This window comes from Phialemonium atrogriseum, assembly GCF_030411735.1.
Source record: "Phialemonium atrogriseum strain 8032-3 unplaced genomic scaffold QBC33scaffold_2, whole genome shotgun sequence".
NCBI lineage: Eukaryota > Fungi > Ascomycota > Sordariomycetes > Cephalothecales > Cephalothecaceae > Phialemonium > Phialemonium atrogriseum.
Genome location: NW_026848139.1, coordinates 1 through 23,658, shown reverse-complemented (window position 1 = coordinate 23,658; position 23,658 = coordinate 1). Strand labels below are relative to the sequence as shown.

The window sequence follows — 23,658 nt, the reverse complement described above, 5'->3', positions numbered from 1 at the left end:
ATGTACTACGGATACCACGACGCCCCGCCGCCTACGCCTCCATGGGCCGATGAAGTTCGCCGCTATCATGTTGGTGTTGGCCATGTCGTCGACCCTCCGCTCCACTCGGTCCAAGTATACGAAAAGATTCTACAGCCATCCAAACCCTTTACAGTTTGGACTACTCGTGCCGGCTTTGAACAGCCATCTAGCTTCCCCTTAACCTACGAAGACTACCTTGACTTCCGCAAACGGGTGGACTTCTCCGTAGAGAACGAGATGTTTCCTTTATTATAATCGATTTGGGCGACAATTTAAAATTGGGCAGCTGGTTTGAGCAACGCGGGTTCTAGTGCAATGCTCTTCATTATCTCGCTGTGCCCTGGGTTCGTCGGGGGAAAAGTCGTACCTTTGTCAAACCACTAGTAGCCTTTCTGCAGGCTGCTGCTCAGCTTTGGGATCCTACACCGCGAGACACATATGAGGTTGCTGTCACTGGTGCGCTGAAAGAGCTTGGTCTACTCGACTACAGTTTCGCAACCTTGACAGAGAACCTACTTCCCCAAACCACCGAAGACTGCTTCAACGGCGTTCTCCGTACTTCAACTTTCGAAGTCGACCAGGGTTATGATAGGGAAGAGAAGACATTGACGGCAGGAGTGACCAATGTACTGTGCTCCAAACGTCCCACTCACCTCCCGTGATAGCACGTAAGCCTGGCCGTTCTGGCAAGCTGCAAGGGCAATGAACTAGCTGAATGGAGACGTTTGCTTGCCCCTTCCCTCTTTGCTTCCCCGTTACTTCCAATGTTGACAACTGTGCTTTAGTACTGGCAGCCTTCCGGCGTCCGCACCTGCTATACCTACTGCATCCGAAAAGTGATGTATGGAAAATTGAGATGTGCAGGCACGCCTTAGGTGCTGCGCATCTCCAAATGTTTTCTGATTCTGTCGTCTATTTCTCTTCCCTCTTCTCCTCAGAGACACCACGCACGTCTGTATGTTACCGCCACCACCGTCACCACCACCACCACCGATGAGCTGCTCGGGCACTCAACTCATCAAACTCGACTAACAATGTCATTGATACCAAGAACAAGAACAACAACGACAACGACAACAACAACAAGAAGAAGAAGAAGAAGAAGAAGAAGTAGAAGAAGAAGCAATGTATGTTGTCTCTCTCCTTTGGACTTGAACCTTCACACAATACGCACTGCTATATCAAGAGTAGCTAATCTTGGTATACGATAGCAGAAAACATGACGAACGCTGCCACTCCTGCGGCCAAGTCGGGCACTATGCCCAAAATTGCGACGCCGCGTGGGCGACCGCGCAGCGCCGCCTGCTGGTGGCACTTCTACCAACGGTATGTAATTCTTTACTCTTTGTCAAATCACTTACATATAATGAGAAGAGGTTGCTAACTTACCCCTTTAGTACCGTAGGTTCCCATACATACACCGTCACTTTGGTCATCAACACTTCATCTCTAAGCTACGTAAGGCGGCGCTAACCAGTATTATAGACTACCACCCGTACGGAGCGGGCGGAGCGGGCAACAACCGGGGCGGGCGCGGCGGCGGGCGCGGCGGCGGGCGCGGCGATGGACGCGGTGGGGGCGGCGGGTACCGAAGACGGCATGACACCAGGGCGCGGGGTGGCGGGCGTGGGCGTGGGGGCTGGGTTGGTGGCGGCCGCGTGGATGGTGGCCCGGGCGGTGGCCGGGACGGATCTACTTTCCGTCCGGTGGGTCTCCTTGGCCCGGTGCCAGTGATCGAGGAGCCGGAGGAGCCGGCACAGCCGGTCAAGAACGGTGGCGGCTCGGGGGGCGGCTCGGGCACCACCTGGGCAGAGGAGGTTGAGGAGGTGGTGGAAGTGGGGGAGAAGCAGCAGCAGAAACAACAGCAGTACCTAGTTCTTTTCGGCCCTTGTTTTTGGGAATTTCTCCAGAGGCATGCGCCATTGCTCCGCGGGCAGGCGGCTAGTGCATCAGGAAAATTAGCAACAGCTCCTGTTGCCGTTGCTGTTGCCGTCGCTATCTATCGCTGTTGCCATCGCTGTCTATTGCTCTTGACGTCGCTGTCTATTGCTCTTGCTATTTCTAGCTATAGCAAAGTAATAGTGATAGTAATAGTGATAGTAATAGTACTAGGAACAGTAATAGTAACCGCAATAGTGATAGTGATGGTACCTAGCTATTACCAATTTCTACTACCTGCTATAAAACGGGGAAGTCTGCCACGGCGGCAGCGGCAGCTATCCGTATAGTGGCTTCCAAGGCGGGCCGGTTCTACGGGGCGGCGCTCAATCGTTTTCTTTACTCGACGATCGTCACACCGATGGCAGCACCCAGGTCACCATCAGGAGGGAGCTAAGTGCGGAGTTGGCTTTAGACACTACCAGGCCGAGAAGTCAGTAAAGGGTTGCAACAAAGTCGGTTAATCAGGAACCAAGGAATCATCTACTAGTAATCTGTAAGAGTATCAGATACCTGGAGGTTTGGGTCGAGGAGCAAAGTGGGGCCAGAAGCAAGCTTCTGTCTGATTGGAGGAGATGATGGCCCATGTGAGGCGAACGGAGGGATCAGAAAACAGCATGCTCGACCCGAACGCACGAATTTCAGGCGTCAGCTGGCTGGCGATTGCAAGGCATGTGAAGCGGCTTGTCCGATTACGCAGCTTGCTTGGGGTGGGACGACACCACGAAGGCAACGGCCCACAACGAAGGTCCAGCGAGGAAGGTCACTAGAGAAGCAGAATCAGTAGGGTGGTGTGTCACGGAACACTTGGGATCACCCGTCGTTCGTCCTACGCGGTGCCTCCCCCGCCTGTCGATTGCATGTCCCAACGCCCCAGGAGACCAGTTGCTCTCTCGTCTGGCGGCGAGCCTATTTATCAGGCCTTAATCCTGCCCGTCTCGATCGCCGCAGGGCGAGCTATATGGTCCGAATTTGAGCAATCTGCATGCGAGTAGCAGCTGCCATGCAAACGACGACGGGCCGAGTCCAATCGCTTCTTAGGTGCATGCACTCCAAGCACACTCCAAGCACCAGCCCCGCCACTCATACGCAACCATCTGTTCAACCTTCCCAGGCCTCTGCAGGCCCCAATTGCCGCTTTACCACGGCCACACTGGAATGTCGCGATTCCCAAGGCTGGCTGGAAGTGACGAATGGCCGGACTCGACGACATCCGGGGCCACAGGAGTTCCCGTCGAAGAAGACATGCCCGCACATCGCCCTCCCCCCGTGAAAATGATTGGACGGGAACCGACGAACCGCGCCTGCCCAATTCGCCTCGCTGGGAGCGAGAAGGAGATATAGAGCCTTCGGGAAATTCGACGACGTCTCACCATCGATGCCCGACCTCGAATCGAGCCCTCGTCCCCAGGTCTTCGAGTATGCGTACTCCGAACTCCGCGGTGCCGGTGCTGACGAGGGCAGCGACGGCTCCGAGCAGATGGCCGGCTTACATTATCGAGGAGGAGGACGGATCGAGATCCGATAGCCGGAGGAGCGGCTCTCGACGGGACAGGAGCACGCCCTCGGCTCATCTATACCGCTCAACACCCGACTCGGGGCCGTCGTTGGAAACCTCGCTGAGCGAGTCAGATGAGGAGACCGAAGCCACCGTTTCGACTGAGGATGAGACGGAAAGAAGGCCCTCAGAGAAGGTGCGGAGTTCACGGCAGCACTTGCACCAGCATCACGACCACAGACGTGCGCCAGGACGGGAAGACATAATATACGAGGAGGACAATGCCAGGGACACGAGACATCGCTCCTTTGTCGATCGACCGAGGTCATCGTCGCAGCACTCGGCTGACAGGCATGGACGGCCTGGAAGGCCACAGAAGGAACATGGGCGGAGAGGTAGTAGCCCCGAGGAGAGCAGGTCCCGCTCAAGGTCCAATAGGTACATACAATATTCCGCGCAAGTTGGCCAGGAAACAAGAGACGCTGTACTAACAGGAGTTTGGCAGGCTCTCGAAGAAATACTACGAATCTGATGTGGTTTACCGGGAAAGGCACCCTGCGTCGCTTCGAAGGGCAAACACGACGGGGGGTTCTAACGTGGCATCCTCGCAAAGTGTAGGGTCCTCGGCAAGGCGTTCGTCCCTTCTCGGGAGCCTTTTTGGTTCCGCTCTTCACGGGTATGCTCAAGAGAAACCCGTAAGACTGTAAGTGATGCCGGAGAGCTAGCATGCAACTTTGGCGGCCGCTAATCGATCGTAGTGTCGAATGTGTTGTTTGTAGGGACGATGAAGTGCCATCCCACAAGACGGCGAAACTGAGGTGTGGCCATCGGATGTGCAACGGCTGCTTGAAACGAAGTTTCACAATCTCCATTCATGATCCTCAGCACATGCCCCCCAAGTGTTGCACGTCGGACCATATCCCACTGAAGCATGTTGAGAAGCTGTTCGACAAGAACTTCAAGAGAACATGGAACAATAAGTACGCCGAGTTTTCCACGCGGAACCGACTGTACTGCCCGTCAAGGCGGTGCGGCGAATGGATCAAGCCCGAGAACATTCGCCGCGACCACGACGGCCGGAAGTATGGGGAGTGCAGCCGCTGTAGGACCAAGGTCTGCTATCGGTGCAACTGCAAATGGCACTATTCCAGAGAATGCACCAGGGACGAAGAAACCAACCAAATCCTCGAACAGGCAAAGCGGGAAGGATGGCAGCGCTGCCACCGTTGCAAGGCCATGGTCGAGCTCAAAGAAGGGTGCAACCATATGACCTGGTATGTGTTTGTCCTGACTGTGCCGGCCGTCCAGCCCAGGCCCAGGCGCCTCCCTTCTACCCATCCTGCTAACCAAATTCTCGCGCAGTCGCTGTGGAGCCGAGTTTTGCATGATATGCGGATCCAAGTGGAAGACTTGTGAATGCCCTTGGTTTAGTGACGACGCCGTAGAAAGTGATCCACTGGAGCACATGCAAATTCCCATGAACATAAGGACAGACCCCATCACCATGCGGTCGGATCGTTTCGAGCCCGGACCGCAGTCGCCCAGAGAAATCCGACTCCGAGGCGGAGGAGGTGGATGTGGCCATGCGACAGCAGTGCGCCCCCGGCCTCAGAGTTACGAGGAGGAGATGCTAGTTCGTAGACTGCAAGAGCAGCGAGACGAGGATCTGGCCCGCAGGCTGGGGGGCTTTGGAAAGTTTGCTGACGACGATGCCTTTGACGATTACGACGACCACGACGGCCGCTACCGGGAAAGTACCGGTGATACAGCTAGAGTTGGAAGCCGTGCTGGACCCTTTATGAATGACGACCATCGACGAGGACCACAGACCACCGTTGTGCCACCATCCCCGTCGCATGCCCCCTTTGACAGGGCTAGCTCGGGAACCGATTACGTTGCGGGGGTAAACAGAGCTCGAGGGGTGCGAGCGAGCTCCTTGGAGAGACGGCTTGCCGAGCGGTTCAACTCAGATCTCAGGCAGAGCCCGATGCACAGCCCGATGAGAGCAACGGCGGGACCTCCGCCTCCTCCTCCTCCACCACCACCACCACCACCTCTACATCCGCCTTCACATCCACACTCACATCCACATCCACACCAACGCCCACATCCGCCTCCACATCCGCATCCTCACCCGCACCACCACCCGCACTCTCCCGCACACGCACACCACCAACCTCCCCTTATGTCACCGTCGGGCACGGTACCTTTGGTTCCCATGCCGCCGCCCGCGGTGCCAGGCCTCAGGAGGCACACGATGGAGGAGGAATTGTATAACAGCGCGAGAAGCACCCGGCCCTCGGAGCGAGTCGTGCCGGGGCGCATTCGGCACGACTACGAGAGCGAGGCAGCCGCCCATGCTCCGCCCAGTCGACGACGGCAGCACTATCAATATTACGACTACGACCATCACCAACAGCAGAAGCAGCAACCACAGCAACAGAAAACGCACCGCCAGTACTACGAACACCAGCAGCAGCAGCAGCAATATGAGCCACAGGAGGAGGAGCCCAGGCTGTCTGTCCTGGCCGGACTGGGTGGGCCAGGGCGAGGCATGAACAGAGTGGTTGAATGGGCGGCCTATGTTGAACCCGGGGTACCCGAAGGAGAAGGCACGATTATATCGGTCTGATGGGCCGGGGGGCAGAACACGGCCGGGGTGGGGGTATGACTTGACGACTCATACGTGTATTTACATAGGATGCGGGTTTGCAGGCGATCCATAGTATGTATGTCTGTGATCTTCCTGCTTGCAAACCCTGTAGGTGTAAAATAGCTTGGTTATTGTATCTATGGCTGGATCTTGCTGTGGTGCCGTGCTATCAGGTTATCGGCTTTGCTTTGCAAACGTTCTTACCTACCTAGGTTACCTTGCGGTGTAAGTCCCGAGTAACCTTGGAGAGTAGGTCGGCAATAGTCTTGTTTCCAGCTACGTATGCCAGCGATTATTTCCAGGGTCCTGCTAGGTACTGTAGGGTGCCAGCCAGCTCCTATCTCTCTCTAGCTGAGCGTCATCTTGCTCTTCAGCTTCAGCCGCTCGGCGACCAAGAAAAGGTTGGGCTGCACCAGTCCAGGCTGATGTCAAGCTACCAAATACCTAGTGGCTTCTGCGCAACCCGTGTGACCCCACTGTCCGTGTGTCTAGGCGGCCGCTTCCCGTCGGTGCTCGCTAGATCGGCACCTTATTAGATAAGGGAAGCGAGGAATTCAGCCTCGCAGCCCGCCAGGTTCCATTCCTTCAGCTCCGAATTGTCCGGAAACTTCTTTAGAGCTGTTGTACGGATTATCGGTCTTGTCACCCTTCTGTGGCTCCTTAGCTTTCGCCAAGGTGCTTTTATTAACAGCGTTTTCCCAGAGTAGGTCTCAGTTCCTGGTCCCGAGACCCCGAGACGCCCGGCATGGTGACATCACACGAGCGATAATCCATCCCCTGCCCAGCGTGTGAGAGAGAGAAAGAGAACCCTTAAACTTACCCGACTCTCAGCGGACCCCAGGGCCGCAGTCCGCAAGCCGCACTTTGCTGAGTCGGGCTTTTCACCATGTTGCTCCTCTACCAGGTGGGCAGCGTCAAGATCGGAGAAGTGGTCCGGTACACGGTGACCTACACCCCGTCGCACGACCGCATCCTGCCCTCGGCCGAGTCCCTCCAGCTCCGCATCCGGAACACGTGCGCCATCGCTCTGCGCGCCGCCTTCGTCCACGGGCCCTACACCCTCTCGGTCGCCGCCTACCCGTCGACCTTCAACCCCAACGAGAAATTCGCCAACCCCCGCCGCTATGGCGTGCCCGAGTTTGAGCCCATGCTCAAGGCCGGCGGCACCTGGAACTGCCACCTGGTCGTGCCCGACGACATCCGCCAGAGTGCGGGGACGGGGAAGCACGGCGGCAGCGGATACTTTGGCGGGGGCGGCGGGCCGGAACACGGCGAACACGGACACGAGGGCGGGAGCGTCTCGTGGGTCATCGAGGTCGCCTCCCAGGTCGTCTTCTCCACCTCGGCGGCCGTCAACTACGAGATACTGCTGGCGCGCGACGAGAAGTCGCTGAGCCTGAGCTCCGGCGTCCCCGTCATCGGGGGCCAGGCCCAGGTGCCCCTGCCCGGCCGCCTCGGCGACTACCACCAGAGCGTCGTCGCGGGCAAGGACCAGGGCGCCGCCGCCCCCGCGAAGGGCGTCTTCTCCCGCGCGATCCGGCTCAAGGTTGAGGACACGGCCAGCCTCTGGAACACGCCACAGCTGCCCGGCTGGGATGACGCACATTGTCTCGGTGGCAGGCCTCGTGGCTCCGACGGACCGGTACAGCGGGTTGCTACCCAGGCCAAGGTAGAGCGCTTTGAAGGAACCCCCGGGAAGGAGAAGCAGAAGAAGATCCACCTCGTGGTGCTGACGCACGGCCTGCATGGTAATATGGGCTCGGATATGCTGTTCCTTAAGGAGAGCATCGATGCCGGTGTGAGGCAGGCGAAGAAGGACGCCAAAGTACGGAAGGCCAAGGAGAGGGCGGCCGCTGAGCAGGAGAGGGAGGCGGGAACTGCTGCCGCAAGAGGCGGTGGCGATGGCGCTGCTGTTGGGGCTGACCCTGACAAGGTCGAGAACCGGAGCGGGAAGGTGGACGAAAAAAACGATGTTGATGACGACGACGACGACGACGACGAAGAGGTAATCGTGAGAGGGTTTTCTGGTAATGCAACACGGACTGAGCGAGGGATCAAATACCTTGGGAAACGACTTGCCCGATTCGTTCTTTCAACGACGTATCCAGATCAGCCTTACCTGCCCACCACAAAGGCAACTCCAGAGGTTGCCTCACACACACTCAAGACGACTGGTCATAAACATGGTGTTGAGGGAAAACCAGCACACAAGCACAGTACTATTCACAAGGCACCAGTCAAAGGGCACAGGTTGTACAAGATCACAAAGATCAGCTTTGTTGCCCATTCCTTAGGCGGCCTCGTCCAGACATACGCCATCGCCTACATCCAAAAACACTCCCCTCTGTTCTTTGATCTTATTGAGCCGATCAACTTCATTGCAATGGCCTCCCCCTTTCTCGGCTTGAATCACGAGAACCCCCTGTACGTAAAGTTCGCATTGGACTTTGGCCTGGTTGGCAGGACCGGCCAAGACCTGGGCTTGACCTGGAGGGCCCCGACTATTGCGCGGAACGGATGGGGTGCCATTGTGAGCAACCTCGGGGAGAACGCCCACAAGCACGTCTACGGCGAAGCCCAACCGGAGTCAAAACCACTCCTCCGGATCCTGCCTACCGGGCCAGCACATATCGCTCTGAAGAAGTTTCGAAACAGAACTCTCTACTCTAATGTGGTCAATGACGGCATCGTACCGCTGCGCACAAGTTGTCTCTTGTTCCTGGACTGGCAAGGTTTAGGACGAGTTGAAAAGGCCCGACGGGAGGCTGGCCTGGTTGAGACGGTCGTCCGATCGGGCTGGGCAGAGCTCACAGGCGCCAATGTGACTACGGCTAGGACCAGCCCTTGGGTGCCGGCCGAAGGTGATCAGGGTGATGAGGGGGTACCGGGAGCACCGGGAGCCGATGCATCTGAGGTGCCCCAACCGCCAACGAACGCCACCCTGGAGGACGACCGACAGAGTCTTCGGGCAGCCAAGATTGCTCACCACGACTCAGGTCCCCCTCCCTCCCCTGGCATCGATTATTCGGCGAGTACAAATAACAGCAATCCTTTCACTGGGCTCTTCAACTTGTTCCGCAGTCACGACGGTCCAAAGTCGAGCCCTGCTTCGGCTCCAAAGCAGAATAAGATACTCCAGCGAAGCCAGACCCTCAAATTCGACGACTCTGCGGTCACGAGCTCCAGGTCCTCATCCTCTTCGAAGTCCAAAGTCACGACCGGGCATGAACTAACAGTAGACGAGTCGGAAGGGGTGTCGGCACCGCCTACCACAACCTTCTTCGAATCTGCAGGCGACGTGCTCAATCCGACACTTCCCACCGTGGAGTTCCTCATCGACCCTTCGAAGCGACCACGGGCAATATTCCACGATCGCATCTACCACCCGTCCGATATCCCACCCGCGCCTCTCAAGCGGCGGCCTACTGTTCTTAGTCTGCGCCAGAAATCGTTCACATCGGGCAATAAGTCGACCGACAGTCGTAACTCGTCTCCCTACTCCTCCAGCAACATTCCTCATCAAGATTCTTCGCTATCAAAGCGAGACTACGATGACACAGAGCACACGAACCCGGACATGGGCCCGGACGAGGAGGTCGACAGCTCGCAGATGCGGGTGGAGGAGAAGATCGCGCGCGCGTACCACCGCGACCTGTCGTGGCGCAAGGTGCTCGTCAAGCTCGAGCCCGACGCGCACAACAACATGGTTGTGCGGCGCATGTTCGCCAACGCCTTCGGCTGGCCCGTCATCCACCACCTCGTCGAGGCGCACTTCAGCGACTCGGCCGCCGCCAGGACGCCCGACGACGAGGAGACCAACGACGAGCGCGCGAGGCACCCGGCCGAGGCGCCCGACGAGCACGGCGCCGAGACGACGACCGAGACGGCGGGGAAGCAGGAGGATGGCAGCGGCAGCGGCAGCGGCAGCGACAGCGGAGGCGGTATGGACGCCGCCGTCCCCGCCGAGCGTGGCAGGCCCGAGCAGGATCCCGCGCCGGCGGAGGGGCCGGGGTCAGACCCGTCCGTCCAGCGGCTGAAGTCCGCCCAGCGGACGGTGAGCGAGGACCGCGAGGCGACGGACACCGTCTCCGACCTGCCCCAGACGCCCGACCCGCAGCAGCTGGCGTCGCCCCAGCAGCAGCTGCAGCAGTGCGACGTCTCGGACTCGGTCACCTGGAGCGACCGCGACTGGGTCGACAGCGCGGCCGAGAGCGAGGACGCGGATCTGGAGAGCACGGCCCGGGAGAAGCGGGATAAGGCCAAGGCTAGGGGCAAGGGCAGGGGCAATGGCGCCGAGCAGAGCCCCAGCCCCAGCCCCAGCCCTGGCCTGAGTCCGCTCGGGGGCGCGTGGAGCTGGACCGAGAAGATCGTGGGGAAGGGAACGGGTGGGCAGCCGAAATCGCCCCAGAGTTAGGGGGCCGGGGTAGGCGGTTGACTTTACTTGAGGGTGGCTTGGATAACGGGTTTTGTGGCAATCTTAGTTATTTCTTGCTTCTGTTGTATCCGATAGCTTCGGTGGGGATACCTGTTCAGCATTACTCCTTGGTTTTGCACTGTTTTCGGTACAACGATAGATGAATATCATATAAAATAGTTACAACCGGCCTACTATGCACTACCTACGCAGTAAGCCCTTATGCCGTCCAAAATCGCCGGCCAAACTCCGGCATGTGTGGAGAGCCTGCCGCCTTCAGCCGGCCGGCCCGAACCTTTCTTTCTTCTAGACAACGGTACCGCAGCCCGGGGGTCGGACTCGGGTTCTCTTCGGACAAAGAATATGTATTACTTCTCGGTGGTTGACAGCTATTCTGAAATGGCATTTTTTGACCATGTGCAGACCCCCTACCACTGGCCTCTCGCTCTAGCGCCTAAGAACCCCCCTTCTTGGTCTGCCTAGCTTAGTACCGTACCCCCATACAGTAATGCATTTGTCTTGGATTATTCTACACATGCTGACCGCCATTATGGAGATCAAGACTTGGTCCACACGCCGTCGATATCCTGGGTGACCGGAATCACCTTCCCATGCTCCGCGTATAATTATCGCCGCATTCCGTATACACACGAACTGCAGAAAAAGACCCGCCATCATCTTTAGGTAGTGTCTCCTCCCCCGGCGCCAGCATGAGAAATCGCGGTAGCGACGTGGAGCAGTATGGCGTAGGCGCCTAGCTAGACCAGGTTCAGGAGAGTCCGGCGCTGCAGGCTGCGAGTCGGCTGCATGCGAGGCTTGGTTGATCACCAACAACCCCGGCAACGGCAACCCAACCCCAGCCCTCCCCGAGCGAACCAGGCAATGGTTTTTTTTTTCTCCTTGTACAATGGACCGATCAACGGAGACAGCGCTTGCACCGTGTCCTAAGAGACATATCCTTTTTCCGATCCCCAAGCTCAACCAAGGGTTGCCAGTCCACTAGGAGAGTCCCTAGGCCGGATTCGTCCAGATGCTCCTAGTAAGCGAGCCCAACGGAGAACAGAGTACCACCTACCATACTGTATAGTACATAGCAGAGCACAGCACATCCCCCCATCCTGGCCTTACCCCATGTATGTATGTATGTATGTATGTATGTACTGTACGGATCCGTACATACCTCTCACAGGCGCCCGCTAGCTAGCGCAAAACCGCGAGCAAGGTAACCAAAAAAACAAAAGTTTGCGGTTTCGCTCGCCAATGTCGCTTCCATAGGGCCGGTGAGACAGGAAATCCCTCTCTTCAAGGGTCTAACTGCCGCGCCCAACAAAAAAAGCTAACAAGAAGAAAAAGCAAATGGGGGTTGGACCGACCGGGGGGGGGGGGGGGGTGTTTGCAAATCTTGCCTGGCGCTTGCCTGCCTCGGCTGCCTCCCTCCCCACCCCCTCCCCAATCACACTTCCAAACTCCTAAAAGTCGAGAAGGAACCCGGGACCCCCGACGGGGCTCTCGGGGAAAAAAGAGTTCCCCCTGCGGTGTCTTGGGGGGGGCTCATGGTAGGATTGGGGATAAAATTTTTCACTGCGCAAGGAAGAGGATCGGAGAGCGAACGAACAGGGGGATCGATCCATCCATCCTTTGTTTTCGGGGTTGAACTGCTTGTATGCACTCGTTACTGTGGTATGTACGGAGCGGGTTTCGTAGATCGGCTAACAAATGAACGCTGACGATTTGCAACTATGCCGTACATCGCCCAACCTTGGTCGGCTCTTAGTCATTACAGAGTAAGGGGCAAGGGAGAGTGGAAGACTACTTCTATCACGATGAGCAGATTTGGCCATGTCAACTTGAAAACGCCAGAGGTGGCAGTAAAATAGCACAAGCAGTAGTCGATACTCGCCTGACCTGGTTGATTTGACACAATTTATCGAAAGAAAACCCCATCCAGAATTTGTATTCTTTTATGAGCAACTTCAGGCTGCGGTAGTCCAGCAGGCGTCATAGTAATCATAGGCTCATATCGGTCGTTGTACGATTGATGGGTGCAAGCTCCTCGAACAAGCTCCGCCCCAGGGGGGAAAAAATAAACACGGGTATTAAATATGATACAAAGATACAGAGTTGAAGTGGAAGATATGGTGCGGAGAGGGAGACAAAGAGTGGTTGTCCAACAAATCCGTGTATGTCCATCATCATCAGCCTTTCCAAACCCAAACCGAAAAAGGTCTCCGCGGGTTCCACAACCGTCCCCCTTTGCAACCCTCGAAACGTAGGAAATGTGTGGCAAACGTTGACTAGCAAAATCAGCTTCCAAAGACCGCCAGACCGCCCCGTCGTGGCATGGGCAGTTCGTTGCCCAGCCTGAGAAACATGAATTAACCTCTCTCTTCATGTAGTGAGCGATGCTGACAAAGCTCGACTCGGCGCGTCCGGTTCGGAGGCTTGGTGCAAGATGATGTGGGTGATTGATTCCTGAAGGAGCGGGCAGGTTGCGGTCGTTGAAATGCGCCGAGGGGTGTGGGGTTTTCGGAGGAGCGGCCCGCCGGAGCCGGAGCCCTTGTTGGGGCCGCCAGAACTCCTCCAATCAGATGTCTCTCGCGAGAGAGTGTGCAGATTTGTGTGTAACCCCAAATTCATCCACCGGGGATAAGCCCATCAGGCTCTTCTTCGCGGTGCCTTTTAGAGTGTGTGTGCTTGGTTGTTCCTGTCGGATCTCCTCAGCCACTTTTAGCAAAATGTCGACCTGTGGAGAATGAGTATTGTCGCCAATAATCAGAGTCGCGATCAAGAGGTCTTCTCAGTCATAGACATAGAGTGGGCGTCGTCATCCGGAAAACGATGAGTCTGTGTGGTGGCATCGGTAGTACTAAGAAGCACGTTTTGGCGCTCAGTCGTCTCCCCACATGCACCGTCCGTCATCTTGATGAATGCACACACACACATGCACAAACCCAAGCTTGGGTCGTAGCGAGTGTCGGGTGTTGAACTTCCCATCCTGCAATGCGATATTACAAAGCGCCCGGCGCAGAATATCACACACGGCCTCGGGGAGAAATGACTTGCGGACGGCCGGCCAGTCACAAGGTCGATCAGCCCGAGGAAATATGTAGGTGCGAATGGCGGTGGCCACCAGTTGGGCGGCTGTCCGGTGCGCGAGGCGGAATGATATTTTGAATCTCGTGCATGCCGGCTTGTTGCCATTCGACCAGGCCGGAAACGTAGAATTGGTTGTGTTAGGCAAGATAATGGATACGTAGATATTGTCGGGGGGTTTTCGGTGGTCGTCGGGATTTGATGCTACTGCTGATTACTGCAGAGAAGCTGCAGCTGCAGCAGGAGTTGAACCTGCTTTTGGGGTCGGCATGAGTTATGCGCCGCCGCAGCTATCGCCCTCAACCGCTGAGGAAAGTTCGTCGCCTAACTTCAGCCTCTTTGATGATCTCTGCAGCCAGGCTCAGGCTAGGCGCCAGGACCGCATATCGCTCGATCTCCACGACGACATCGTTGATGAGCTGGTCAATCGTCTCGCGGTGGGGGACGATCGTCATCATGATGCCGGATAGCGACGGCGACATGGTGGCGCCCATGACCAGCAGCGTCTGCGATACGATGGACAGGGCGCCCTGCCAGAGGTAGGGCATATGGCCGGCGTGACTGCGGCGAATTGGTTAGATTGGGGGGGATATTGCAGAGCCAAGATTTTTTTGCATGGGAGATCTTGAAAAAAGAGAATATGGAGCGGGCCGGGGAGGGCGACCAATGACACGGCGCGGGATCGACTTACTGTGCAGCAATATGTTCCAATTGCCGAATTGAGGCTTCGAGGCACTTGTGACAGCTCTCCCGCACTGAGGGGTCCAGTACCGCCTGTTCGTTGTCCAGGACTGCCAGAATGTACGGCCGGTAGATGATGGTTCGGCAGGCGAAGAAGCGCAGCCTGAGCACCGTCTGTACCGGGTCCGGGAGCATCGCCCGCGTGAAGGGAAATTGCAGCGGCCCTGGGAGGCTCTCGTACCACTGCGTCAGCTGGAAGTCCAGCTCGGCCACGACTGGCTCCAGGCTGGTTGTCGACGCCATCGAGTCCTTGGAGTAGATGAGCTGGCTGACCCGATTCAAGAGCCTCCGTAGTGCGATCTCGGCCAGGAAGTACCATAGGTCGTCGCGCCCCACTGCCTCGTGTTCGTCCCCTTCAAATCCTCCGGGAAGGCCAACGTTCTCCTCGAATGCCACCACGCCGGAATGAGGTAGGTCGAGCTCTGCAAGTAGGTCGCTCTCGAAGAGGAGTGCGTTCCAGTAGATTCGCTCGCTAAGCTCCCTCTGATCCGACGGCACTCTGTTCGGCGTCATAAGCAGCAGTTGAAGCTTGGTGCTTGTGGTGCAGAGCAGATTCCAGGCCTCCAGCGGCCGGACCAGGTAGAAGAGGTAGGCAGCTGCGAGGAGATGGCATTGTGCCGCCAGCACGCTGTTGGACGTCATCATTCCGGGAAGCAGTGACCAGGCGGCCGTGAAATACTGAAGACCAGGAGGATCCTCCTGCGGCACCACGCGGGATATGCTTCCGCGCAGGCTCGCCTGGCCGAGTGCCAACACTAGCAGGACGATGCAGCTCTCGGGGCCTTCCCTGAAGCCGTTCGACAGGGCAATGCGGTAGTGGCTTCGCCAGGTGTACGGATTGACGCAGGCGTACCAGACATTGACGCGGTCGAAGTAGGCCTCGATATATGCATTCGTGTTTGACAGGTCAACACAGGGCGTCTTCGCCAGCGAATGCAGCGGCTCTCGAGCCATCTCGAGCTGGAGTAAGATCTGGGGATCGTATGGCCGCGAGACGAGGTCCCGGATGAGAGGCCATTGGAGCAGATGAAGAGCAGCATTCGTGTGGATCTTTGGCATTGTGGAGATATTCGTTCCGGGGATGGGGGCGGACCAGGTGCCTAACCCTCCGCTAGGGATTATGGAGACAAAATTGTTGTCATTCTGGATCATCATGTTGTCGCCGCTCAAGGCCGTGCCATTGCTGATGTTGGGCGAGTTTTGCGAGATGCCCATGCCGTTCCCCTGGTTGACCATGTTCATCTGAAGCAAGCCCTCAATGCGGTTAAGGCGTTCCAGGATTAGCTTGTCGCCAGCGTCGAGCTTGATGCCTGGCTCCCGGTAGACGCACTCGGCGCCAAGCTCTGTACAGAGCTTGCACTTGGGCTTGGTCCCGTCGCATCGTGACTTTCGTGAACGGCATACTTCACACTACAATAACAAACTCAGTCAGCACTCGCCCCCTTCTCTCGCGCAACGACTGGGCCGGCATTGCACATACAGCAATCGTTGCTCTCCTCCTCGGGTAGTCGACGCCAGCGTCGGTATTCCTCCTCTTCAGCGGATTCATGCCCTCGTCGCTGGACGTCTTGTGCGGCCCGTTAGACATGTTGTCTTGCCGATTATTATCAGAAGGTTGCACCAGGTTCCGGGCCTTCTGAGCCGCACCCAGGATTCCCTCCCGACTAAAACTCGGCGTCCGGGCGGATTTGAGCGAGGTGGGAGATTTCAAGTTGTTCGGCCCGTTGGAGGCTGTCAGCTGCGGTGAGGGGATGTCGATAGAAAAGCCATCCCTGGACGGCAAGGGGAACGGCCTGCTTCCGGTCTGGTTTCCTGTTACTGCACCGGAGCCTGAATGGGGCGAGTCTCCCGTCGAGGACGGGGACATGTTGAGAGTCCGGGCAAGGAGGGTAGCGGCCGACGTGCTGGGCAGCTGTTGCTCCCGGAAGAGTCTTTACACCTACCAGCAGCCTGGCGAACGAGAAAGGGGGTTGCGAAAAGAATAGCAACACAACAAGCCTCTACAAAGGCGCCGAGGGCAGGGAACAGCAGTACAGGAGTGACGATGATACTCGGTACTACTAACCGTCCAGCCAAAGGTCGTCGGTTGTTGTCGTTATCGTCGTTATGCTCGCTTTACATGATATAACCAGATGACAATGGTTGCATCAAAGACGGCGGGGGGTAGGTGGGCATCTATGAGGTCGGTGGGAAGGGGGAAGGGAAGGATGGAAGCTGCGGGATTGTGGCGGATTGGAGGATTACATATCTCGAGAGTAGGTATCTTGCATGGTTTTTGCAAATTGCACATATCCAGAGGCGGCAGCAAACGAGCACCTCCCTACAACAATAACAGCCAAGAATGACCATCCCAGGATTGTCCTTCTCCGGTACGGATGGGCGATTCAAAAATGGAAAGGCTCAAATTGCTAAGGTACCTCGCAAAATGCGCTTACACGACTAGAGCTGCGTACGCTCGCAGTAGCTGGTACACTAATAGAGTCCTAGCATCGGGGGCGTGGGGAAAATAGAGGCGCGGGGAGCAGGGGGTTGACCTATGCCAGGACTGGGCAGGATGGGGTGTGGACACCCCGGTGGACACCGGTGGGGTTCCCGCCTGGTCAGAGGTCACGCACAAGGTCCCTAAATCAGTACGCGATACCTCACTAGCGCACACATCAAACCATACAAGACTGGTTGTTGCAGTTGCCTGACCAGGGCCTGTCGGTGATGAGGTGTTTGTTGAGGGTTTCGCTACGTCGTCAAATCTAACAACAACCATGGTGGTGACTGGTCCTTGACACCAGCACAGCGATTGGTTGGGTCGGTCGGGTTTTGGATTGTCTAAGAGCTGTAATCTTGCAGAAGACGAGGTAGTGGCGTGCTTGTAGTTGCGCACACCAAGGAAACGCGGGGGTGGGTCCCACCGTCTTGCTTCTTCTGCTCGCCCAGCGCTCTCCATGCGGAGAAGAGTCAAGGGAGATTTATCCGGTACACTGAAACCCGTTGGGAAGGCGCTCAGTCGCCCAGTCATACCAGGGTCGGACCTCATTTGATGACGACGAAGATGAGATCACAGATAATTATCACCAATCCTGCGCATCACCACTTCAGCCTTCTATAGGGCGTGGTGGGTGGTGGTCGGATGAAGGGAAAAGGACTGAGTTGGCTGTCTGTTTGCCTGGGAGCTACCTATTGTGGAGGAGGGGGAAAGTGCTGGAAAGTTGTGGGGATTCTATCGCGAAATATTGTACCTCATAACGATTGATTGGCCACCAAAACTTGCACTGCTGACACCAGGACTGACTTTTGCTGTGTGTTGCACGTATAGCCCCACCTCGTGCAAATAGAGAGAGCCGAGCTCAAATATTTTGAGGCACCTGCAACAGACATCATCATGTTTGGGGTCTGAGAGTGACTCTGAGTTTGGAGTACCTCATCACAGCACATCGCCGCCGGTCTGGAACAAAGTCGGATCGGGCCTAGCTTGTGAAGCCCAACCTTCTTAGCGCATTCGAGCATTTTAGCATAAACCAGCCCAACTGTCCTTGCGCAATTTCGCAGATCTGGCCCCTCCGTCTTACGCTAAGCCGACCTACCTATAGCGCTCAGACATTATGAGATTTGAAAGCTCCTCGTCAGGGTTCTTATTAGTGTCCTAACAGGATACGGATATGATCGGTGTTGCTTCAACGATGACTGGGCGTATGTACCGTTACAGTACGGATACAGTACCTGCATTCTACGAGGCTTGATTTGTGGCGGAGAGGACGCCACTCGTACGAAGTCGTACCCATCTGGTATCCTATTGCGCCTCTTCCATCCATGCCTGTTGCCCTCGACTTCCTGCCTCCTCGTACAATATATGACATTGGTAGGTAGTTAGCCGGTCAGCGAATGTCAACGTCATGGGGTCAAGCTCCCCCGTCACCGCTGCCATCGCATATCATCCCCCCCTTCTCCTGTCCCTTGGATAGCGAGTCGCTTTCCTTACCTTCCTATCTCGTGGAGAGGCTGTGAGCCGCGCCAAGCCCAACATCTTTAACAGCATGATCGTGTTCTATTGCGTATGTAACCAGTCCTATTTCAGGTAGCCGACTTAAGGAAGCGAGGTAGGCTGGGGGATATTGGGATTCCTCGGCAGCTACATAGTAGCTAATTAGAGCCCGTCTATATTGGGAAGCGCGCCCTGCCGAAAAGCACAAGCCCTGCTGGTCGGAATCAGACTTCGCTGTCAGGCGTCGAAGGATAATAATACCGACAGCTCGCCTCCAGGGCTGTGGGAATTCATCGTCCATCCCGAATGGCGCTTGTGACCTTTCAGATTACATTGTAAGTCGCGAGTGGACGAATGGACAGCGGTACTTTTGTACAGTCACGAATGCCAATGCAAATATCAAGAGCAAAGACCAGAAATGGACTGTCGGTCCGATTACACGCCATTAGATCCTTACAGACCTCGTGGCCCCCAGCCATGTGGCTGTGAGCTAACCCGTTTTGGGCGCTCCAGGTGTGGAGAAATCACTTGTGGTGGGCGACTCCTCATAAATGCATATCGAGGGTTATGCACCACACTGACCAATCAATGAATGGAGCAGAACGCTTCTGAGTCCCCGCCTCTGGCTTACCTCCGAGCCGAAGTGGTTTGTGAACGATTTACATGATTCAAGTCTGGCATCATCTCTCCCCCTGCGACCTCGTATCAGTCACCCGCCGCAAATCAATCAAATTGCCATTCACGCCGTCGCCAGCATCTGCGGTTGGGACCGAACCACGATTCGGTGGGGTGCCTCTCGGGATGGAGAGCTCGATTATGGTCATGAGGCTCGCCGAGACCGACGGGCAAGATATTAATTGGCACTCACATGACTGAGATAGCAACAGGCTCTCTACCAAGTGGCAACGGCCCACTTAACTTGACCAAAGACAAGGCTCTAGGATACCTAGGTCCCATGTTCAGAGCTGTTCGTCACCGCTCGAGACTTCCAATCATTATTCGTGCAATCGCTTGTACCGGACCCTCCGGCCTCATTCTTCAGAGCCTCATATGCAATATAGCTTGCTTTTAGACCCCGGGAGGGCGCGCTTTACCACATCGGTTTCGAAAGAGAAAAGAAGACGATAGAAAACTTGATTTCAAATGTAGGTGCACCGCGAAAATAGCCAAACAGGGCCTGGTCGGGAGGCCTAACGACTACCGTGGCGTCAACCTCGCTTGCTCCGTCGCCGTCCTAGCGTTTGTCCGGCGCGTCTGGTTCCCCGGATCCCCTCCCATTAGCGGTCCCCCTCAACGCCGAACCCCACGCACCCCCCGGCTCGCACTTCGGCCACACCCTCACCAGCCATTTTTTAGCTCAACCCAAGCCCTGTAGAGTTTGGTTCGTCAACTTCATCATATGCACACCACAGACAAAAACTCGTCCTTGGCCTAGCTTCTTACGGCTACACATCGTATTTCCTTGACACCGTTCCACTCAACCCCGAAATCTTATTAATCATAGCAAGGTCGTTCATAAGCCCAACAACAGACGAGGGAGATGACCAACAGCTTGTCTCATCTCGCTAATAGGACCCAGAAACAGACTCGCATGATCAGGTCGTCGACGACACCAACAACCCGGATAAGGATTACCATGGCGAACAGGTAGATACATTTTCTGATATGCCAGCCATCGTTCCTCCGCCCTGCAGTCTGCACGCATGTTTCGCCCAATTCGGAAAGTGAGAAAGATATGACAGGCCCAAAAAAACGGTGACGCCACCCTAACCTCGCCTAGAGGGGGTAAGTACCTACTGTACCTGCGCCCCTCCTATTTTCTCGAAGCACTTGATCTCTAACTGGAAGGCCCCTTGCAAGGAAGAGCCCTGCTGCCTACGACACCGAGATCGTCAGGCAGTCGGAATATCCAACAACAGCAGCTCCTCTCAGCCGCGCCCCCGCCGCGGTCACGAGTGCTGGGCGAGTATATGAAGCTCAGGTAGGTAGGTACTATGCAGCAGGTTTGTACCTATCCCGCCAAGCCTCGGGACTGAGCCGGACGCTAGCGTAATTGAAGCCCATGAGGCTCTTAATGTATTGATCAGCTTGCCCCCCCTCATTTCCAGCAGGGTAGGTCCTATGCTAGAGTACCTAATTATGGGGGGGGGTGGCACAACTGTCTGAGCCGGCAAAGATGAGACCTGTCCCATCATAAGTCGGCCGCTGAGCTTGGCAGCAGTTGGCCTGTTGTCAGTTGGTGATGTGATAAAGTGCTTCCCAAATCACAGATCATGCATTTGCAGCATGCAAGAGGGCACAACCGTCGAGTGGAAGGTTTTAACGAACATGGTGGGTGCACATATAACACGTGGTCGCAGACCCGGGCCATATCCCTTCTTGGTTCGTTATGCACCGCAACCGCAACCGCCAAATTTTGAAATGATCTTCAACCAAGCTCATTACCTTATTCGGAGGGAAGGGATCGCTGTGCACTGACTCATGCGAGGATCATAAGAGAATTGCTAGGAGATGTGACTATGCAATATAGGTATGTATTATCTAGTGAACATATGCAACCAGATCTCCCATTCCGGGGATCTGTATCAAAGTGGGTCATTTATTCGTCGAAGATGGCACAAGTGACCTCGCCCTCGACATCAGCACTGGCGAGGAACCCCTTCAGTTCGCCGGTCTCGGTGTCCCGGTCGATGACCACGACACGCCCGTCCTTCTGCAGGCCAACGGCGACGAGATTGCCGGCTTTGTTGAGCGAGAAATGCCGAGGGCCTATGCCCCCTGCGGGGAAGGTTTGGACCAAGCTCAGAGCCCCAGTGCAATGATCCAGGGAGAAATTCAGGAGGGGATCGGACGGGATCTCCGTCGAGTCCTCGGGGTCAAAGCTTGGGATCTTCAATCGTCCGTCATCTCTGGATGCCACAATCAGGAACTTGGAGTCGGGCTATCAATCATGGTCAGCTTGGCGGACTCACGAGCATGGAGGTGGGGCGGTTAGGCACTACTAACCGATATCTGGATCTCCGAGGCAGTTGCCCCTTTGGGGGTTGAGGCTCCCTCTCCATAGATGCTTGTGATGTACACCTCGTTAAAGCCGAGGGTCTTGTTCTGGTTGTAGAGCACATCGTAGACGGTTATGGTACTAGTCAACTCGGAGACCAGGTAGAGGAAGGTGTTGGTTTCAGTCACGAGGAAGACGCCGTGCCTTGGCCCACTGCCAGGGGCCGCAACCAGCGGTGCAACGGCGGTCCGCTCGAGAGTTTCGCCATCAAGCAAGAAGACGCGAACCAGATCAGCACCAAGGTCGGGCACGAGAAGGAACTGGCCAGTAGGGTCAAGGAAGGCCTCATGGGGGTGCGGGGCGTTTTGGCGTATGGGGTCCACCCCAGGTTGGGGGATAGTGAACGTATCGCTTTGGATTGGTGCAAGAGCGGCTGGATCCGAAATGGAGAACGAGCTCACCGAGGACCCCGAGCTGGGCGCGCGTGTGTAAGTCCAAGTTCCGGGCGGTGGGCAGAAACAGCGAGAGACTTACTACTCGGCGAGGGCTAGACCTCGACCGCCGGTGCCATAGATGACACCGCTCACAGGGCCAAGGATGGTGGTGACCTTGTCTAACCGAACCAGGGTTCCGTCGTCGGCGGTACTGTAAGAAGACAGACTGCCGTTCCTCGAGCTGAGGCCCTCGTCAAGGCAGTAGAGGGTGGAGTTGGAGTAGTCAAGGGTCAGCCATGAGGGGTTAGGCGCACAGCCGTCCGAAGATGCGATGGGCTGCAGGTGTGCTTCGGTGGCGTGGTCCAAGTTGGATAATGACAGATTAAAGGTGGTGATGGTGCCGGCGTAGGACGACACATACAGAAGCGAGGCCGAGGTGGCGCTCGGGAGACCAAAGGCGAGCGTGCCGGCTGTTAGGAGAGATCGTAGCGCCATGGCAGCAGCAGTATCAGGCATGTGGACAAGGTGGACAAGGTGGAGAAACTTGGAGGCGAAGCTGCTGCCGCTATCGTTGGCGTCGTCTAAGCGTATTCCAGAAGCACGAGATACCACGAAGATGGTGAGTGGGACGAGGGCGAGAACGGCAACAACAACAGCGGCGGTCAGGTTAGTAAAGAGACAACGACGACGACGACTGCGATGGCCTGGTAATGTCGCAGTGACAGCCGATGCCGTGGGCCATGGTGACTTTGAGATTTCCATCTCCCATCGACCATCACGATGGACGGCTCTGAAGTCAATTTCCATAAGGGGAAGTAGGCACGAAGTAACAGTAGGTAATTTATCCGGAATCAAGACCCTTGTTCCTGACTGGGGTAGCCCTGGCGCGGTACTTGCGCAACGTAATTTACTGGCGTTATCCGTAACACTACCGCGCCTTTGAAGTGATACCAGCCTTAATGAGATGTTTACGTTGTACTCGAGGGAGCATAGCAGGCGCACAATCTGGTTGTACCTCCGAGGCAGGAACGAGCGGCAAAGGTACCAACCATATATTCTTTTACTGGCGGAGTGACTTCAGTGGAGAAACCTGGTCAGTAATTCCCGGTCATACAACCCAATCCGGCACGAGCGGAGGGAGCATCTAAGAATGCGGAGAAGGTGGGGAATCGACCTTCAACACGTCGCTCGCATTTCGAGATCGACCATTCAGAGGAAACTAGGCACCTAATTCTCCGCGAACCAGCGCGTGTTGCAAGTTGCCTGGCTTCGTTGGTTTTGCTATCGATGCGCGGTCTGGTCCCCTTTCAATCTACTTTTAATATATCTCCACCCCAATCAAAGGACGGAGCATTGCGGCGCTTCCACCCATCATGCAAGGAGGAAAGAGGAAACTGCCCAGCGTCGCACTCCTGCAAGCCAATGCCGGAATAGTTACATCCATTGGGTGCCCGCGCGCCTCTTCTTTGGCTACGTTGGGTGTAAGCTACTTCTTTCCTCCTCCTGGGCATGCGCGCTAACTAAATAGTGTACCTGCAATGCGGTGAGTTACGTTCTTAAGTCGTGCATTGGTTGGCCCCTGAGGATTCGCCAGCGGACTTGACCCCCGTCCCTCGTTGAGACTTGTCACGGCGCACTCGAGTCTTCGGTTCTCGAGCACCACACACCAAGTAGGTGGTCGTATTTCTCTTGTTCGCCTATAGCCGGATGTTACTCTGTCGGCACCTACAGAGATGGGTTCCCAAACTTCAGGCCCACCTGAAAAGCACATGATTGAAGGTACGGTTCTAGTGTAGAGGGGGGGGGGGGGGGGGGGCGGGGGGGGGGGGGGGGGGGGGGGGGGGGGGGGGGGGGGGGGGGGGGGGGGGGGGGGGGGGGGGGGGGGGGGGGCG

General features: G+C 56.4%; 3 protein-coding genes across 3 annotated transcripts; 1 reads left to right on the top strand and 2 right to left on the bottom strand.

The window, feature by feature from the left end:
* QBC33DRAFT_575401 (uncharacterized protein) lies at positions 1 to 10,524 on the top strand (the record flags this gene model as incomplete). Its single annotated transcript, XM_060430823.1, has 13 exons — positions 1 to 166; positions 1,079 to 1,148; positions 1,782 to 1,888; positions 3,424 to 3,653; positions 3,684 to 3,895; positions 3,963 to 4,160; positions 4,216 to 4,570; positions 4,652 to 4,731; positions 4,820 to 6,053; positions 6,105 to 6,122; positions 7,015 to 8,534; positions 8,574 to 10,051; positions 10,127 to 10,524. The coding sequence occupies 13 exons, from the start codon at positions 1 to 3 to the stop codon at positions 10,522 to 10,524; spliced, it is 6,066 nt and encodes a 2,021-aa protein (XP_060287483.1).
* Positions 10,525 to 13,820: 3,296 nt separating this feature from the next.
* On the bottom strand, positions 13,821 to 16,357 carry QBC33DRAFT_146402 (uncharacterized protein). The gene is made up of 3 exons (XM_060422139.1): positions 15,839 to 16,357; positions 14,309 to 15,768; positions 13,821 to 14,178 (listed from the first exon to the last, which is right to left on the bottom strand). The coding sequence occupies exons 1-3, from the start codon at positions 16,223 to 16,225 to the stop codon at positions 13,917 to 13,919; spliced, it is 2,109 nt and encodes a 702-aa protein (XP_060287482.1). The 5' UTR covers positions 16,226 to 16,357; the 3' UTR covers positions 13,821 to 13,916.
* A 4,455-nt stretch (positions 16,358 to 20,812) lies between these two features.
* On the bottom strand, positions 20,813 to 22,818 carry QBC33DRAFT_523104 (Lactonase, 7-bladed beta-propeller-domain-containing protein). The gene is made up of 3 exons (XM_060426605.1): positions 21,867 to 22,818; positions 21,341 to 21,806; positions 20,813 to 21,275 (listed from the first exon to the last, which is right to left on the bottom strand). The coding sequence occupies exons 1-3, from the start codon at positions 22,571 to 22,573 to the stop codon at positions 20,934 to 20,936; spliced, it is 1,515 nt and encodes a 504-aa protein (XP_060287481.1). The 5' UTR covers positions 22,574 to 22,818; the 3' UTR covers positions 20,813 to 20,933.
* Between the last annotated feature and the right edge of the window lie 840 nt (positions 22,819 to 23,658).

Coding starts and splice junctions, on each gene's coding strand:
- QBC33DRAFT_523104 (XM_060426605.1), bottom strand. CDS start 22,573: ATGGAAATTGACTTCAGAGCCGTCCATCGTGATGGTCGATGGGAGATG. Junction 21,807..21,866: donor GGTCTAGCCCTCGCCGAGTA/GTAAGTCTCTCG, acceptor ACGCGCGCCCAG/CTCGGGGTCCTCGGTGAGCT. Junction 21,276..21,340: donor CCTCGGAGATCCAGATATCG/GTTAGTAGTGCC, acceptor CATGATTGATAG/CCCGACTCCAAGTTCCTGAT.
- QBC33DRAFT_146402 (XM_060422139.1), bottom strand. CDS start 16,225: ATGTCCCCGTCCTCGACGGGAGACTCGCCCCATTCAGGCTCCGGTGCA. Junction 15,769..15,838: donor GGAGGAGAGCAACGATTGCT/GTATGTGCAATG, acceptor TTGTTATTGTAG/TGTGAAGTATGCCGTTCACG. Junction 14,179..14,308: donor TTGGAACATATTGCTGCACA/GTAAGTCGATCC, acceptor AATTCGCCGCAG/TCACGCCGGCCATATGCCCT.